We start from the raw sequence: 17,154 nt of genomic DNA, 5'->3' as shown, positions 1-17,154 counted from the left end.
CCTTCCTCATTTCCTATGCTCTCCTTCCCTTTCCATCGAGGAGCAGACAGTCACAAACACACTCTATCACCCTGGCGCTGCCCTTGAGAGCGTGCAGCGAGGGACGCCCCGCGCCAGCACATCCTCCTTGCGAAGCCCCGAGGGGCAGGCGAGGGGTTGTCCTGCTGATGGACACGGCATCCAAAGCCCACCCTTGCCCACCAGCACTCACCCAGATGAGGAGCTGCACCAACACCACGTTCCCTTTCCGGCAGGCCAGGTGCAGGGCCGTGCGCCCGTCGCCGTCTCCGCAGGTCTCGTTCACCTCCTCCCGGGTGCCGTGGGCCAGCAGCAGGATGACCGTCCGCAGGTCCTCCTCCGCCGTGGCCCTCAGGAGATGCTGGCCCAGAGAAAGCTCCAGGCACTGCAGCGGGGCAAGGAAGAGCTTCTGCTCGTACTTCGCACGTATCCAGAGCTCCTTTTCTTCCCTAGGGAAGGAGACAGGTCACTCTCAGCTGGCGCTGCAGTGAACGGTGCTTAACCAACAAGGAGGTTATTTCCCCCTGCGAGTTTTTGGCAAGAAAGCCCTCACAGAAGTGGCTCACCCATACCTTGTGTTTGCAGCAGCAATTTGTGTTGCCCACCTTAGTTCCACTGAGCCGTGTTACTGCAGTGCCCAAGATCCTCCTGGATGGACTCTGTGCCCATGGGGTTGTGAGATCACAACAGACAGGAGGTTTTAAAAAACCCTGGGCTGTCAAGAGCTCAGTGCAAGAGCCCCTCACTGTCACAAAGACCAAAGACACAACAGACAGCCTGGTTCCACCCTAAGTTTGGGCTGGAAAAATACATCGCACAAAACACACCCAATTTCTGTATCTCAGAGCAGAAGTAACCAAACAGGGGTGGCTTTGCCCTTCTCCAAGTTCAGTAATGTTTCCAAAGGCATATGGATGGTTCCTCTGTTTGTTTTTCCAAAATTCAAACCACCAAACCAATCCTTTGAAGCGCCTTTGCCTCCTGATATATCAAAGAACTATCAAAAGCCTTCTGGGTGCTCTTCAGTTACAGGAGAACAAGGACTACAAACAAGTCCCTCCGTGTGCCATTAAAAAAAATTAGCATACAATTAAAGGATGTGAGAGATCCAGCCCCAGACAAAGTCCCATTTAGAGGTACCTCAGGTAATCGGTTCAGCCTGTGAAAGCCATACCCATCACCTGAGCCAGGACCGCGGTCCCGGTGACAGATTCTCTCCTCCGGAGTACAAAAGGCCAAGCTCTGTTTACGCCTTTCAGCCGTGTTTACACTGCTCCCAGTAATCTAGTGTCAGGTTAGCCCTAATCTGTTTTTAAATACTTATGTAAACAGCTCCTTCCACCAGCAAATCTGGATTAGTTTTGCATCATTTCCTGGGACATGTGGAGTGACCTTGCTTTGACCTGCCTGGATGCTTTCAGGCACAGCTTCCCAAAGCTTGTGCTTCCCTACCCCGACCACGATTTACCCTAGAACAGGTCCAGGCCTTCTATTCAGAGCAAAAGTGCAAACAGAAAATTAACACAGAGAGTGCTTCTTTTACATCAAACCTCTGAATGACTCCTGCGAGCTAAAAGAAACACCCAACCCCCTCCCCCCCCCCAACTCATTTGGGGAGCTGCAAATTAACCTTTGATGGCAGGATCTGATAACCAGAGTATCATTGCTGGTATTCCAGATGGAGAGGAGGAAGAAAAGGAGTTCTGTTATCAGGATCTTTAATTCATGGGTTTCCTATTTGTACTTTTTTTAAGGTAAAAACACAAACCAGAGCTAGTGCCATAAAAAGGAAAAAGTAACAGGCAATTATCTACAATAAAATGGGCATTCTTGCAACAGTTCTACTTCCAGCATCCACCTAGATTATCTTCAGGTATGTTTAGCAAATATCTCATATGATTTTTGACACACACAGAGGTATTGACAGCATAACCAATACATCCACACCGTGTTTAAAACGTGCCACATTGGAAAGTGAAGTGATTCAACCTGTGCTGTTCACCCACAGCAGCTCACATCAGGGCTTTGGGCATTTATTTCTCACGTCCACACATCCTGAAGGCAAAATATACCTCAAACACCTACTCAGCGAATTTTTTCAGCCAAGAGTCTGCAAATGAATCTCCTTGTGCCCCAGACCATCTTTTCAGTGACGGGAAGTTTTGGCTCTAAAGGGTATTTTAGGGTACTTTAGTGACATGGGGCTACACTCACCTACAAATCCAACCTTTGCTCGTGCTTATTTCACCTCACTCCAGTTTCCCTTCTCAGAAAACCTGCCTGATTTTTCTTGACCACACGGGGCACCAGAAAGCTCCATTTGTTCAGGCCCAATTCCACCTTTGGGGTCACATCAAGGGTTGTGGTGGGGACACAGCAAACACCACAAAGCAAGATAAAGGTGCTTCCAAAGCCTCAGGCATTTGGGGCAGCGTTTGACATCAGCTCCTGAGCGAGATCTTATTCAACAGTACGAAGTGGGCACAAGAAAGACACAGCATTTGGATTTTAGGGTAGAAAACTAAACCTTTTCAGAGGCAGCAGGAGAAGCCCAGGCCTCATGGACAGCCAAAACACAGAGGGGCTGTTTTCCAGTGAGCATCTAGAAAGCCAATGCCCACAAACATCCTCCCTCCATCTCTGGCACACACCATTTAATTTGGATGGGAGGTCCTGGGGACTTTCCTGGGAGACAGCTGCAGCCCCGCCGCTGGCATTCATCTCCCAAATCCTGACAACAAGGCATAAATACTGTAATTGTTGCTCTGATGCCCCAATTTCACTTCTGGGATCCACAGCTTGTCTTGGTCGAGGTTTCATTTCCCCCAAGGAAGGCCAGTCCAAGAGCAGAGTTGTCAGCAGTAGATCACTTAACCTCATTGCAGCTCCCTGGAGGACCACTGCTCACATCCCCTCTTAGTTAATGAGCTAAAAAATGAATTATTGGAGCGGTCAGCAATAAGCAGGAAGAGGAGGCACAGTGTTTCATTTCAGCCAGCACTGACATACCTTTAAATAAATCAACTGAATAAAGAGTACGAGGAAGCGTGAGGAAGAGCAGCTCATCAGGAGGAAGACACCAGAGCAATCCCTAAAAATAAAGGCTGGTAAACATTTCCCTCGTTTTCTTCCCTTAGCTGCAATCCTGGAAACTCCAGACCACCCCCTCAATACCAGAGATTTTTAGCTGCAGTTGCCAAAGCTACAAAACAAGACTCTGAGTGAACTTTTAACAGCAGAGTCCCTTTCCCCAGGACCAAATGAAAGCCACCGTGCTGGAGAGGCAACATCTCCACGCACTCAGACGGTCCCGCTGATTTAGCAAATGCTGGGGAACACCTGAGCTGCCTCTTCCTCATATCTATTAAAATTATTAGATTATAACCTCCTAGATAAACGTAGAGAAATTAACAACAGAGTTCCAAGATCAGACTTGCTTTGAGCCTTTTATCTCTTAAGTTCTGCGTTCTAACCCAGCTTTTGCTGATACAAGCTCCAAACCTCACTGGTTACACAAGGGGCAAATACAAGGGGCAAAATACTCTGGGGAGCCAGGAATGAGTCACTAAGCCTTGGCCAAAGCCCTCCAAGCTCTTCCAGGAGTCTCCATCACCAGTAAGCTCCAGGTACACACAGTGGTGTGAATAATGAACTCTCTGTCGTGGCAGCAAGGCTGTGCATAGGTAAAGGGGTTATTAGAAACAGATGAAAATTTCAGTTCTCAGTTTATTTTGATCTAATTAGGTGCTTGCTTCTCAAGATAACGTCCAATTATTTAAATTACTCTGCCAGCCACATCACATCATTATTATCTGGAAACATAAATACCGGGCCCTCTGAGGGGGGAGGGCTGGCTAGGGAGCATCAGAGGATAGAAAAAGCAGATTTTCTTCCAGCACAGCTCTGCTCCAGGAGCTCCACCGCACTCCCCACTTGTGGGTTTGCACTGCAAAATGTGCAAAAAAGGAGCCCATGTCCCACAAACCTCAGCCCCACAGAGCACGTTGAGTTTTACACCCAACAAATCCAACCAGGAGCCTCACACTGCTGGTATCCACCCTCCATCCTTGCTCCTCCTCGCCCCTGTTCACCTCTGCCCTTCACTTCCACTGTCCCTCACACGTGTTGGGTGGGGAGGCATGAAAGGCAAACACCAAAAGGATCTGCGGGGTGGAAATAGAAAAGTCATGTGCTCACAGCGACCCAGAATCGACTGTGCAGGCAACATCACGTGGGTGGGGAGCCTGAGAACCTGCCATCAAAATTCCACGGCTCCAGCACAAGAGCAGCCTTGTTCTTACCAAAGCAGCAACGAGGGTGACAAAAATGTTGGGTCACTTGCTCATTACCCAGAATTACCCACTGTTTGTTAAAAAGCTGGATCGATTTTTGAAGGCTGAATCAAAAAGACAGTGGACAGCAGGTATTTACCACGGAAGAGCACTGATTTCCCGCCACCTGAAATACTGTGCAGGCCTGGTACAGGCATTTTGAAGTGGAGTTTTATCCTCCACACCTCTGACAACAGTTTTTAAAAAGTCTCTTGAAATCTTTTACCTTTTCTTCTCACTTCCTGAAGAAACTAATTCTGTAACAGAGGAGGCCTCTAAATGTTCTCTCCAGCGTGGCTGTGCAGGTGCCGTGCCCGTGTGTTGCCATTTCTGGTTGCTCACTGAAGTACAACCGTTCAGCGCCGTAGTAACCTGGCCAGCTCAGCGAGAGCACTGCCAAATATCCTCTCCTGTTGGCCAGCTGACAAGGTTAATGTGTCTCTTCCAAGAAAATGAAGTAAATCTAACCCCCCCTGCACCTCCCAAACTCCTGGAAGGGCCCCAGAACGCGTCATTAGCTCCGCGGTCCAGCTTGCAAGGAGCCATCACCTGACGGCCAGCGCTGGGCAGAGCTGGTTGTGCCGGGGCTTCCCGTTTAAACAGCCCCCTTTGTGATGATCCTGAGAGGGATGCAGTGCTGGGATGGGGGGGGGGACACACACGGGATTGAAATGTTGGGAAGGGTTCCTGATGTTTTTAATTGCAACAGGGAAGGGGGGGTGGGGGGGAAGAAGAAGCGAGGGCGAGAAGAAAGGGCTAGCAGCAAGGAATTTCCAAAGTGTCTTCCTGCCCCGAGCAAAGCAGGAACTGGGAGGAGAGGCATGGAAGAGGAGCTGGGAACAATATGCTGAGAAAACACAGAGGGGCTTCCTCTCTCTGCAGGAGAAGAACCCCGGTGTATTGCACAGCCAGTGCTTAGCAGTTGAGTGGTTCGAGCCCGCATGCCTTCTCTGCCCGGCCGCGTTGCTAAGGGGGAGAGTGCAACAAGCCCACCAGGGATATGCAGGTCCCTGGCAAACAAGAGGGCTCCAGACAGCAAACAAAGACCGATGGGTATTTATTCCTTAATTACGGAAAAGCTCTTCAGGAACAGACCACTGTAAATCCCGCCCGCCCGGGAAAAGGCCCGCGATTTATGCGCGCCGGGGCAAAGAGGGAATAAATATCTCTCTGGCTCCTGATCAATATTATGAGTGTTTTGCCAACCTACAGGGTGTTTTATGAGCTGTAAGGACAGAAAGGGATCATTAATAATTAAATAAAGTCAACCTATTAAGCTTATTACTTCTTTCAAGTTAAACATCCCTGACGGACGAAGACCAGCCCCGTAAGGAAAGCCACAGATCAGCCAACCCGTGTCTGGCCTTGGACTCCACTCCAGGGCTGTCCCCAGTGAGCAGTGTAGTAACCCAGCTTGGAAATGATTTCATTACTGTCTGATGGGGAACTTGTCTGGCTGAGGACCGCGCTCAACCCACTCTTCAACCTGCAGATTTTTGTCCAAGAGACAAAGAGAAAGACAATTCAATGCTGCATAAACATGCCAAATTCAGGTTACTTCTCCTACTATCAGTCCTATTCAACCAAGCCAAACCAAAAACACCAGCACCAAAAGGCACAAATCCCTGGAGGTGTCCAAGGTTGGGTTGGACGGGGCTTGGAGCAACCTGGGCTAGTGGGAGGTGTCCCCACTCGTGGCAGGAGGAGGGACTGGATGGGCTTTAAGGTCCCTTCCAGCCCAAATCCTTCTGGGATTCGGTGAAATAAAGGTGGTTTCCCACCAGCAGCACCTTGCACTGTCAGGGGCCTGTTTTCTGGAGCTCCAACTTTAGCTCTACTATTCCATTTTCCGGTTCTCCTTTCACAGCTGGGTGTTTAAGGGAAATAAAACCCTGCTGTGCATGAGGGACAGAGATCGCTCACACGTGCAAGAGCCGAATGTGCTTCTCAAATTAATCACACCTTGCCTGACACTCACCGGGATCATCGTAATTCAGATTCAGTGGAGCTTCTCCACCTTCTTCCCCTCTCTCCTGGCAGCACCCCCTCTCCAAAACAGCTCCAAAGCAGCTGCTTTTTCTGCCCCTCCAGCGATGCCACAGAGCAACCAGCCCCTCTCCTTCAAGTGTTCACACACCCGCAGGATTTATCACTGCCCAACATTAATGACCAGCCTGGCCAAGACATCAAGGTTTACTGACTCCAGGCTTTTGAGATAAATATTCTGCAATTGTGGGCTCTGATATATATATCACAGAAAATTGCAGTCAACTTATGTTTTCATTGCGTGACACTCCATCTAATAACTTTTGAGGTACCCTGCATAAAATATATCACACCTGAGGTTTATTCCGTGTGAAGTTAAGCAAAAACTATGTGACACATAATGGTGGGGGATACTGTGGGTACTAAGAAAAGGCTTATTAAGCTGAGAATAAAGATCCTAAGGGTGGCAATTATAAGCCCTGTGAGCTTAAGTCTTTTCTCAGTACAAATCCAAGCTTTTTTTTTTTTTTTGTTCCATGCAAATATGTGAAATGAAAATAGTTCCCAGAGATTTAATAAAAAGCTTGAAGAGTGCCACAAATTGTACTTCCCCACTACTCCTATATGCCCCAAATTTTTTGAACAGCATTGCCAGCAGTACTCCAGAGGGAAAACCCCAAACAATGGTGAATCCTAAGGATTTAGAGCTCCCCACTGGCCAGAGTACACCATGAAGATGATTAGAGGGCTGGAGCACCTCTCCTGTGAGGAAAAGCTGGGAGAACTGGGATTGCTCAGCCTGGAAAAGAGAAGGCCCAGGGGTGACCTAACTGTGGCCTTCCAGTGCCTGAAGGGAGCTGACAACAAAGATGGGGAAAGACTTTTTGCGAGGGCCTGGAGGGACAGGACAAGGGGAATGGTTTCCCACTGCCAGAGGGCAGGGTTAGATGGGATAGTGGGAAGGAATTCTTGGCTAGGAGGGTGGGCAGGCCCTGGCACAGGGTGCCCAGAGAAGCTGTGGCTGCCCCTGGATCCCTGGAAGTGTCCAAGGCCAGGATGGATGGGGTTTGGAGCAACCTGAGCTGGTGGAAGGTGTCCCTGCCCATGGCAGGGGGTGGGATGAGCTTTAAGGTCCCTCCCAACCCAACCCATTCTGGGATTCTATGATTTTAAACACTCAGTTTGGAGAAGATGATTAAAAAGCACCGTGAAGAGTGGGGGAGAAGCTGGATTCCTGCTGAGGTGTGCAAGGAGAGACCTCATGAGAACCTGGAATACAACTGCCATGAACAACAACTCCCTCACACCCACCCTCTGCTGAGCAACAGGAAAACTGCGGAGTTCATGATCTGATTCCTCTGATGGGCAGGTACAACATGCCATGTACATGTAAAATGTAACCCCCCTCCAAGAAAAACAAAGAAAAAAAAGGCTAAAAAGTGAGCTATCACTGGGTGGTTCTAGACACATGAGTGGGCTGCTTCCATTTCTTGGGTGGTCACACTGGGGCACACCACCCATGCTACCTAAAAAAAGAAAAAGCCAAAAGCTGCCCCACACAGTCGCAGAGAAATGCTAAAGCCAAGGAGTATATTTGCTTCTTGCTTGTTTTCAGTAATAAATATACATATGCAGGGAATAGTAATTGGAAATATGCACCTAATGCATTTCATTATTCATGTGTAACCATACTTAACCTGATGTCTTAAGTGTATAAATCAAATTGCATTGTGCCAGTACCTAAACACAGACTGGAAATTTCAATTTGCAGTTTGATATACAGTCACTCAGGTTAGAAGATTCCATTAATTTGCAATTTGTTAACACTAATTTTCTCCTATAGGAAGGCTACACTTAATGCAGTAGCACTTTAAACAGAGCTCAAGAAATCATTATATACTTTTTTCCTCTTTTTTCTTTTTAAAGGAAAAAATATGACAATCCTCTTGTACTGTATACAGATATTTCAGTGCATAAATCTCAATAATCTGTGCCAGGTGAGCAGTGGAGTGAGGTGGCCCAGTGAGGCTCCCCCCACCCCTGAGGGACGTGGCAGGGAACAGGGAGGTCCCTCACAGCTGATGGGATCCCAGCACAAACACAGCAGAGAGGAGGAGAAATGGAGCTTCTCCTCTGCAGACCATGCTGGGAAGTGGAGAAGTGGCAGGACCAGGAGTGCACCAGCACCTTCTAAATATTGGGGGGGGGGGGAAACCCCTTCCAAAGGCTGCCCAAAGGGCTGACAAACCTGCAGAGCAGGAGACAGAGAGCTCAGGTGAGGGCTTGCTTAGCACACAAAGGTGGCTTCAGAGTCACAGGATCATCAAGCTTGGAAAAGACCTCTAAGATCAACAAGTCCAACTGAAAATGGAAAAAAAAAAAACGCGTTGTGGGCTCCAGCAGAAGCCAATCTTCACCCCAGGATGAAAAACTGGAAGAGAAGGGGCTAATCACAACCCTGCACAAAGATCTCCCGGAATTTACTTGACAGTTTTGATGCTTTGTTAGCAATAACTCCCACAGTTTGGTTTACAAGGAAAAACAAAAGCCCTTTCAGGGGGGCTTTAATATTACCTTAATTCCAGCAGAAGCAATAAGATGACACTCTTTGGAGTATTTGGGAAAAAACCACTCTCCAACATTACACTGAATTTATGTAAGGCATAAAAGAGAAAATACAAGTAATAAACATTGTATTAGAGCATAGACTGTGAAGGAAAACACATTTGGAGCAGCAAGCAAATAAAAACGACTGCCTGCTCTGCCTGCACAAGTCAGCAGTGGGAGGCAGCAGTGTTTGCAGTGGGAGGTCTGAGGGCTGGGCAGCATTTCTGGGACACACATTCCACAGAGGCTACGGGGACCTCTTCACTGTCCAACTCTTCACAGGTGACTTGGAACCCTCCCTTCTGCTCTGCTTCCTTCTGTCTCCTCACCTGCAATCCAAGAACCCTTTCAGGGAGGAAATTTTTTGTAATATCCAACCTTCACCTCCCCTTGGCACCACTTGGGGCCACTTCCCCTTGTCCTGTTGCTCATTGCCTGGGGTACAGATCCCATACCCTCCTCTTCCTCTCTGACACATCTTCCCTTCTGTTCCACCACACATCACCTCTACTGATTACTTCTTCAGCTGCTTTGGCTGCCTCTTACACCTCACTGGTGGCAAGGGCTCTACAGGAATTGTTCATGTCATCAGACTCCTCTACGAGTCGCATTTATCAATGGCCATTTTTATTTAGTAAAAATGATGCCCTTCGTGGCAAGTTGGATCTGAGGTATTCCCTCTATTCAGCAAGTGATGGGACTCCCCTCCACCTCGGTTCTACTGGGCTGCAGGTGTTTGATGCCTTTCTCCAGCCACAAATGGTAATTAGTTAAAAAAAAGTTGTTGGTAGAGCCACTCATGTTTCTGAAAAAAGCAGATGAAAAAGTAACTTGAGTAACTGAGAAAGACTTTAGAAATCCTCAGCAGTGAACATCCACAGAAATCCATGAGGTTCCTCTGTACCTAAAAAATGAGATGCCAATACTTTTCCTTGTTTGTCTGTGTATTTTCAGTAACAGGATGTGCAACCCTGGGGTTGCCAAATGTGCCCCGAAAGGTGGGATTAGAGATGGACTCGGCTTTCAGAAGGTACTGGAGTGCTCAGGTCCTGCTGAGGCATTTCTAATTGCACACCTCTGCCTATTAATCACTTGCAAACCTTTAGGCCTTTATGATTTACAAGCCATAAGGTTGGTGCTTAACAGTGGGAATACCCACATAAAACCTGACAGCAAAGAAAATCCGCACTGGAGCCACCTGCCGAAAGTGACAGCAAGTTCCACTTCGACAGCAACTCGGAGAGAGGTGTGCAGGGACCTCAAAGCTGAATTAAAGCCAGAATTAAAGAATTAAAGCCTCTTGCCCAAGTGCTGTCGGTGTGTAAGTGCCTCTCTCTCCCAGCTACTTCTCTGCAAATCCCTCTTCGGGCCACATTTGGAAATTATTTAAGAAAGATAAAATATCCCTAACCTGTTACCAATTAGAAGAAACATGTGAATATTATTTTCTAATTTGTGACTCAATCTTAAAAGCAAAGTCACTGAAATAATTACACGGGCTCCTGAATATTCCTATTGTGCTCCTGGAAAAAAAATGAGCAGTGGGTATGTCCTCTCCTGCCCGAGATGCCCCGGGGGCTGAATGTATCAATAAGAACCATCAAAGCCCTTGAACGTGAACTGCCAAAAAACCTGTGATTTCTGGTCTTGTGGCAGCTGCAGCCCAAGGGCTGCCAAACTGATTAGTTCCCTCCTAATGGGCTTTGTGTAACTTGGGTTTGTGGCAAGGAGGTGGGACACAGGGAGGCACAAGTGGAGGAGCAAACCCACGGCGCTCCAGCGTCCACTTCACGAGTGACCCGTTCCCCGTGGCTGCCGGGGGACGAGCCCTAAGCCGGGATTTATGACAGAGACTTCTGTTTAAAAGCCAGACACGGCACGACTTGAGTGACTAACTCCTGAAAATTGGTAATTTCCTGGTGGTTAGCAGGGAGAGGTCCACCAATGGGGAAGCAGGGGCTGCTAATAAATTTATAGTGCGTTATATGCCAATTAGACCCCTTCAGCCCTTCAAGAGGCAGCACCACCAATCAGGTTATCATTCCACAAATGTACTCTTTAGGGCTGATCTCATCACAAATCAATCCTGCATTTAAAGAGCAATTTTCATTAGTGTTACCCGGGAATGCACTTGTGAAACAATGCAAGCAGGTATCTTCCTTCCCCCCCCTCTGGGCGCCCTTCCTCGTGCAGAGCTATTTGCTTCTCGTACACAGCCACGTCTGAGCCTCCAGTGGTAAATAATCATCGTGAATACCACATTAATTCTGCATCCAGCCAGATTTATTACGCGCGTCATACCTGGGAGTTTCACCGTCACTCACAACCCCTCGGTGAAATTACATCCTTGCACCTGACCACGCACCATGGAAGATCCTGTCAATGCCAGGAATCAGAGCAGATCCCTCAGCTTCCCACCCCACCACGTCCACAAGTGCTAAGACACCCGATTGCTGCTTGTCTGGGCATTCAGAAAGGAAAAAATGCAGAAATAAACAGTCTGTCTGGGTTTAGCACCCTCAGCAGATGTACAGATCCACTTTTAAACCTCTGGCCACAGTTAAAACCGCACTTTGGTGCTCACAGTCTATGCAGGCAACATTGTATTTTGGGTGTTCTTCCTGGCCTTCATTTCTTGCTGAACAAGGCCAGAAACAGCCTTTAGTTTCAGCTTTATGACCTAGGGCAGCACAAAGATGCCTCCTGGTCAGGCACACCAGGGAAGCTGAGTCACTAGGAATGCATTTTCCCTTCCTTCTCAAGCCAGGTTCAAGACCTTGGAGAAGAGCATCCAGAAACTTATCACAGAATCATGGAACATCCACAGCTGGAAGGCACCCCCAAGGATTTCTGAGTCCAACTCCTGGCCCTGCACAGACGCTCTCCAATAATCCCACCAAGTCCTTGAGCTCAGGCAGCCTTGGGGCTGCGACCAACGCAACCCCATCCAACCCCAGGTGGCCTCCACGTATTCCACTTCCACATTACTTCAAATTCATTCTAATTAAGGTCAACACTCTGTGATTTGCTTGTCAGCTGCCCCAGCACAAGCACGGGAGAAGACAAATGTCCAACAGTTAGGGTTGTTTTGGCTCGGAGCGCTATGGGATGTGCTTGTGGGGGCTCTGGAACCTTCTGAGCTTGCAGCCTCGAAGAACAAACAACTGTAAACTTTCACAGTGCTTTGATCTCCTCCTCCTCCTCCCGTGCTGGGATGCCCAACAGCATTGGGATATGGCAGCCCAGGCTGGAAGCTCACCTCGCTGCACATCCTTGACAGACCTAACATCCACATTACAAGAACTTAAGGAACAGGAACTCCCTAATGCAGGAATTCCCAAAGCAACCTCCACCTCCCAGCTCCCCAGCCAGGTAAGCTCCTCTTTAGTCAGAGTAGGACCAAATTTTGCTTCCTCAAACTGCCCCTGCCCTCCCTCATTTTAAATTTCGTGGAGGCTTCTCACAAAAAAACCACAACACAGGAAGAGCAGCGCGATGCCTCAAGCCCTGGGCTGTCACCTGCATCTTATTTCTACTTAACCTCTTAAATAACATTGGAATTCACTTTGTCCCCTGATGGGCACCGTAATGAGAACCACCTGTCAATCACGGCTCCATTAGCCTGGACAGACTTTCACTTCCTGAAACAATTTATTGGATTCCCAGAAGCGAATGGGCCTTCCTCCTTTTGAGCCGGGTCTTTCTGGGGGAGCTATTCAGCGGGAGAGGGTCTCCCTTCTGTCCCTGCTGAGCGGGGCATTGTTTCCCCCGTTTGCTCATGAAAACGGTTTCCTGGGTTGACCCACCTCTTCTTGTCCTGGGCAGGCCGAGTGTTTGCCAAAAACTTCTTTGGACTGCTCAGTTCAGCAGCGCAACACAAAACCCACCAGCTGTTTCCAGCCACTGGGGCAGGGGAAGGAGCCAATTGTGCTGTTAACCCCTTCCCAACAAAGCCCCACTGCACATGGAGAGCTCGGAGGAGTGTGAGCCCGTCATCCCTGTGGCCAGGGGAGCGGGACTCCAAGGGAGCTCCTTCTTCCTTAGGAGAAAAAAAAATAAAATATCTGCTCTCATTCAGCATGAAACTAACCACGACTCTGTTTTCCTCTTGCTTTCTCTTGGCTATACTCAAATTGCAGCTCAAAGACAAATCTTACTAATAGAGGCTAAAAGCAGTCTCGTTGAGACATTATCTTGAGTATTTCCATTTCTCTGAATGTGTGCAATTCCTTACGAGGTTCATTTGCAATGTGCCTATCTGTTTTGATGAGATAATAAAATGTCTTTTATTTAAAAATATCTCCATTCCTCCCCCCCTCTCCCCCCAAAGGAGTTTAAATGGTCAGTTAATCTTTCTGCCACTGAACAAACCACTGAGTAAACAAAAGAGGGCTCGAGATTATATAAACCAATATTTTTTCCATTCTAACACTGGTCTTGAAGACTAAAATACAGATGTACCTGAGCGTTGGCCGTGTGCCTTTTTAGTATAAATCAGTTTAACTTTTAGCCTGGGAAAGGAGAGAAAAAAAAAAAATGGAAACAAGATGATAGTTATCTGCAGCCTTCTGTGATTCTCGAGTCAATGGTAAATGGGGGGACTCGTTAGTGCCATAGTGATCCAATCAGGATGAAATTATGCAGTCATGTAAGAAATAATATCTATTAGGCTAATTTAATCAACGAATACTTTACAGATGAATTAGAATGCAGAATCCAATTATTTCAAACATTTGGACTGTCAGCCGCTGTGTTTTCGAAGCGGTGGAAGGGGAGAAAAGGAAGGTTTAAGGATCCTTTTGAGACGAGGGTGGCTGGGCTGTGTTTACAGCAGGAGAGCTTCCAACAGCAGAAAAGCCCACAACTACAGTCAGCACCTTCCCAGGTGCAGAGGGCTCGAATCCAGCCCCTCTCCCTGCTCCTGGGGCACCTTCCTCTGGGATATTGGGATGGACAGCTCGATCTGCTGTTTGCAGAGGCTGATAATTACTGTCTCCAGTCTTGGCAATTTCCCCTCGCCAGTCACCCTTTAAAAGGAAGGCTCACACTCTAATTACAATGGGTCTTTTGTCCTTTGGCAGGGCAGACGTGCCCCTGGATGGGTGCAGGACACCCCCAACTCCACTGATCACAGGAGTGTTTGTTCCCTTGAAAACCAGAGGTTGCTTTACAACAACGCCAAGCAAAGGGAAATGGCGCACAAAGAATCACTACTGGAAGGGGAAATTGGTTTAAAACACAACTGGACTCAAAGAGGAGAGGACAGAAGTAGGGGCTGTGAGCACACACATCACGTCTGTGATCCAGAGAGACTCAACATCTACTTTGCTGATGCTTTGTCCAGTCACAGGGGGATCAAAACACCTGCCAGAAGAACATAATTCCTCCAAAGAGGAGACTTTTGGATTGGCTCCTTGCTACAGAATAAAGGCACAAGAAATCCCACATCCACTGCCTCTCTGTGGAGAATTTTCTCCCCAGTCCACTGGAACTGTTTGATAAAACAGAGCGGCCACCCCTCTGGCTGGGATGTGACTGTGAGAAGTCTCCTCATCACTTTTCATAGCTCAAGGTGGACTCCAAGTTCCCCAGCACTTCTCAGGGATAACAGAATGGGTTTGGGTGGGAAGGGACCTTCAAGACCATCTCATTCCAACCCCCTGCTGTGGGCAGGTTCACCTTCTACTGGAGCTCACCTTCCACAGGTAGCTCAGAGCCTCTTGATACCTCTCACACACACATCCACACCATGCAACCTCATCACACAGGGCCTGCCCACCACATTTACCATCACAGCAGTTAACTCAAGAACTGAAGGTGCCAAAGGAGTACGTTTTGCTCAAGTCTGTGGCATAAAAATGGCCTTTTCCTGCTCTCTCATCATTAATAGACAAGCTACTCCTGAAAGCTACTGGAAGCTTGAACATGGAAAAACAAGGCTACAAAGAAAGCGATGGATCCTTTAACCACCTCCTGGACTACCTTCCACAAAGGGCTTAAACGAAGTTTAAGCTTAAAAATTTCATTTCATCCTGCTGGCCTAAGCGTTACTGTTGAATGTTTTGAGGGATATGCTGAAGAACAAGCGAGCCTGGAGCCTGCTGTGGGCTGTGGATGCCCAGCTGCTCTGCGAGGCCTGCGCTGCGATTCCCAACGTACCTGTGATCCAAACATTTTTCTGCCCTGTCACCTGGAGCGGTCAATGGACTCTCTTGCTTATTAAACATTTAGCGCTCTTCTGGTGCCCAAATTATGCCTGTTTGACGTGATGGATCAGCACAGAGTACAGCAGTGACAATTTTCTGCAATCTGTGGAATATCAGGTTTTGATTACTTCAGGAGGAGAAAGTAAAGTTCTAAGTAAACTGTTTTGGTTGATAAGGAGCAGAGGAATAGTTCATGTGGTGGTTCATTGGGAGCCTTGATGAATGCCTGGCAGGACCACCATGAGTCTCCACAGAAGACATGAAATAGCTCTGAGAAGATTTAAGGTATTTATTACTCAAATAAAACAAAACCAAGTGACACAAGCAGGTGAGGCAGTGCTGGGTAATTGCAACCTGCTGATCGGGACCAAGTGCAATTCCAATTTCTGCAGAGCAAAAACTAATTTTCCAGCTTGCCTACAGAACACTGCTGGCTATTTTAGGAATCTTGAATGCTGCCTTCAGGAGGTTCCAGGCTCAAGTCTCCAGAGTAGATTATCTTCTAGTTAACACTGGCAGTGGTTCTAGTTTTAGGTGGCAAGTCATTTAGAAGCACCTTTTTAAGATAAAGTTATTTTTTTAAATATATGTATCCCATAAAGATGGAATACATATGTTTTATGTAAGGTTGGACTTGTCCTTGGAGGTCTTTCCCACTCTTAATGATTCTATGATTCTCTCTCTCTCATATATATGCTTTTTCTATCTATACCCACCCTGTGGGTCCCACTCCCTTCCAGCAGCAGCATTTCCAGTCTAAGAAGCTTCAAGCTGAGTGGGTTTCCCACGGGAGCATCCCCAGCACGGTGACGTGGCTGCTGCCTGCTGAAGGCAGCCCTGCTGTCTGCCACGAGGTTCCACCTTTTGCTGCAAGGCAAGGTGCAGAGCTCCTCTGAAGTGACAACCTGTCTTCTTACCAATTACAAATCCCTCTGATTCGGGGCTTGGGTGGCAGCAACACGCCAGCAATCTCCCTGTGATGGCAGGAGCAGATGTGACCCCTCCACTCTGAAACAAGAGTTTGCTGAGCTGCGTCTCTGTGAAAATCCCCAAAGCCCTCCCCGACTGCGGAGGGGCTTTGTATTGAAAGCATCTTCCCCCAAACAGTTCAGGCTGAGGGAACCTTCGGAGAGATGCAAGGAAGAAAAACGACGCGCTTGAAGGGAGGGTGGCATCAGAAGCACCTTCTCCCTTCAGGAAAGGGAGCTGCTCTGAGCCCACAGCGCTGTTTTGCTATTAAAAAAAGGCAGTTTGAGTCAAGCAGTGAAGAGAACTGATTTTTTTGTTTTATTTTCAGTTTACTATTGCTGGGCGGGGTTGATGGATGTTTTGGACAGAAGGGGCTGAAAGGAGGCTTTGTGAGCCAAGGTGATTAAAACAGTTGTCTTGAGCAGAGTTTGTCTGTTCTGGAAAGAAGTGGGGGAGACTCCAAGCAATCCATCAGCAAAGAGGAGGCACTGATTAGAAATGACAGCTTTGCAACAGGTTTGAAATCAAAGGGCAGTAAAACCAGCTGTGTGGTTGGAAAAGCTGCCCAAAAGCTACAAGGATCCTGATTGATCTTCAGCTTTTCTGGCTTACCTCCTCCAAGGCCCACCATGTGGTGTGATGGCAACACCAGTGGCTTTGCTGGCACTCCAAAGAGGATAAAGAAGATCCTGGGAATAAAATGAACTATCCTTATAACTTGCAGCCTGATAACATGGTGCATTTGGAGGAGTCTCTGATGCTTGGATGGGGTGTTTAGGGACATGGTTTAATGGTGGACCTGGCAGTGCTGGGTTAACTCGATGATCCTGGAGGGCTTTTCCAACCTTAATGACTCCATGAATCTGTATTTCAGATGCAAGGCAGAATCCAAGGGCAGGGTTTTGTTATTCCAGGCTATCAGAAGAGACCATGCAAGAGCAGAGACTAAGGATCTCTCTTGCCTTCCCTGCAAAATGCTTGGACTTCCCAGGGCCATTAGGACAAGTGTCCCAAACCACTTGTCCTCTGCTGATAGT

General features: G+C 47.8%; 1 protein-coding gene across 12 annotated transcripts in view; it reads right to left on the bottom strand.

The window, feature by feature from the left end:
- The window catches only part of AGAP1 (ArfGAP with GTPase domain, ankyrin repeat and PH domain 1), a 284,552-nt gene that overhangs the window by 8,433 nt on the left and 258,965 nt on the right, over positions 1-17,154 (bottom strand). For all 12 annotated transcript variants that reach the window (XM_050340528.1, XM_050340529.1, XM_050340532.1 and 9 more), the window contains one exon: positions 212-467. In XM_050340528.1, coding sequence (XP_050196485.1) covers positions 212-467 — 256 coding nt within the window. The remainder of the gene's footprint in view (positions 1-211; positions 468-17,154) is intronic.

This window comes from Myiozetetes cayanensis, unplaced genomic scaffold (assembly GCF_022539395.1).
Source record: "Myiozetetes cayanensis isolate MyiCay16 unplaced genomic scaffold, myiCay2020 scf9, whole genome shotgun sequence".
Taxonomy (NCBI): Eukaryota; Metazoa; Chordata; class Aves; order Passeriformes; family Tyrannidae; genus Myiozetetes; species Myiozetetes cayanensis.
This window is presented reverse-complemented; position numbering and strand designations above follow the sequence as displayed.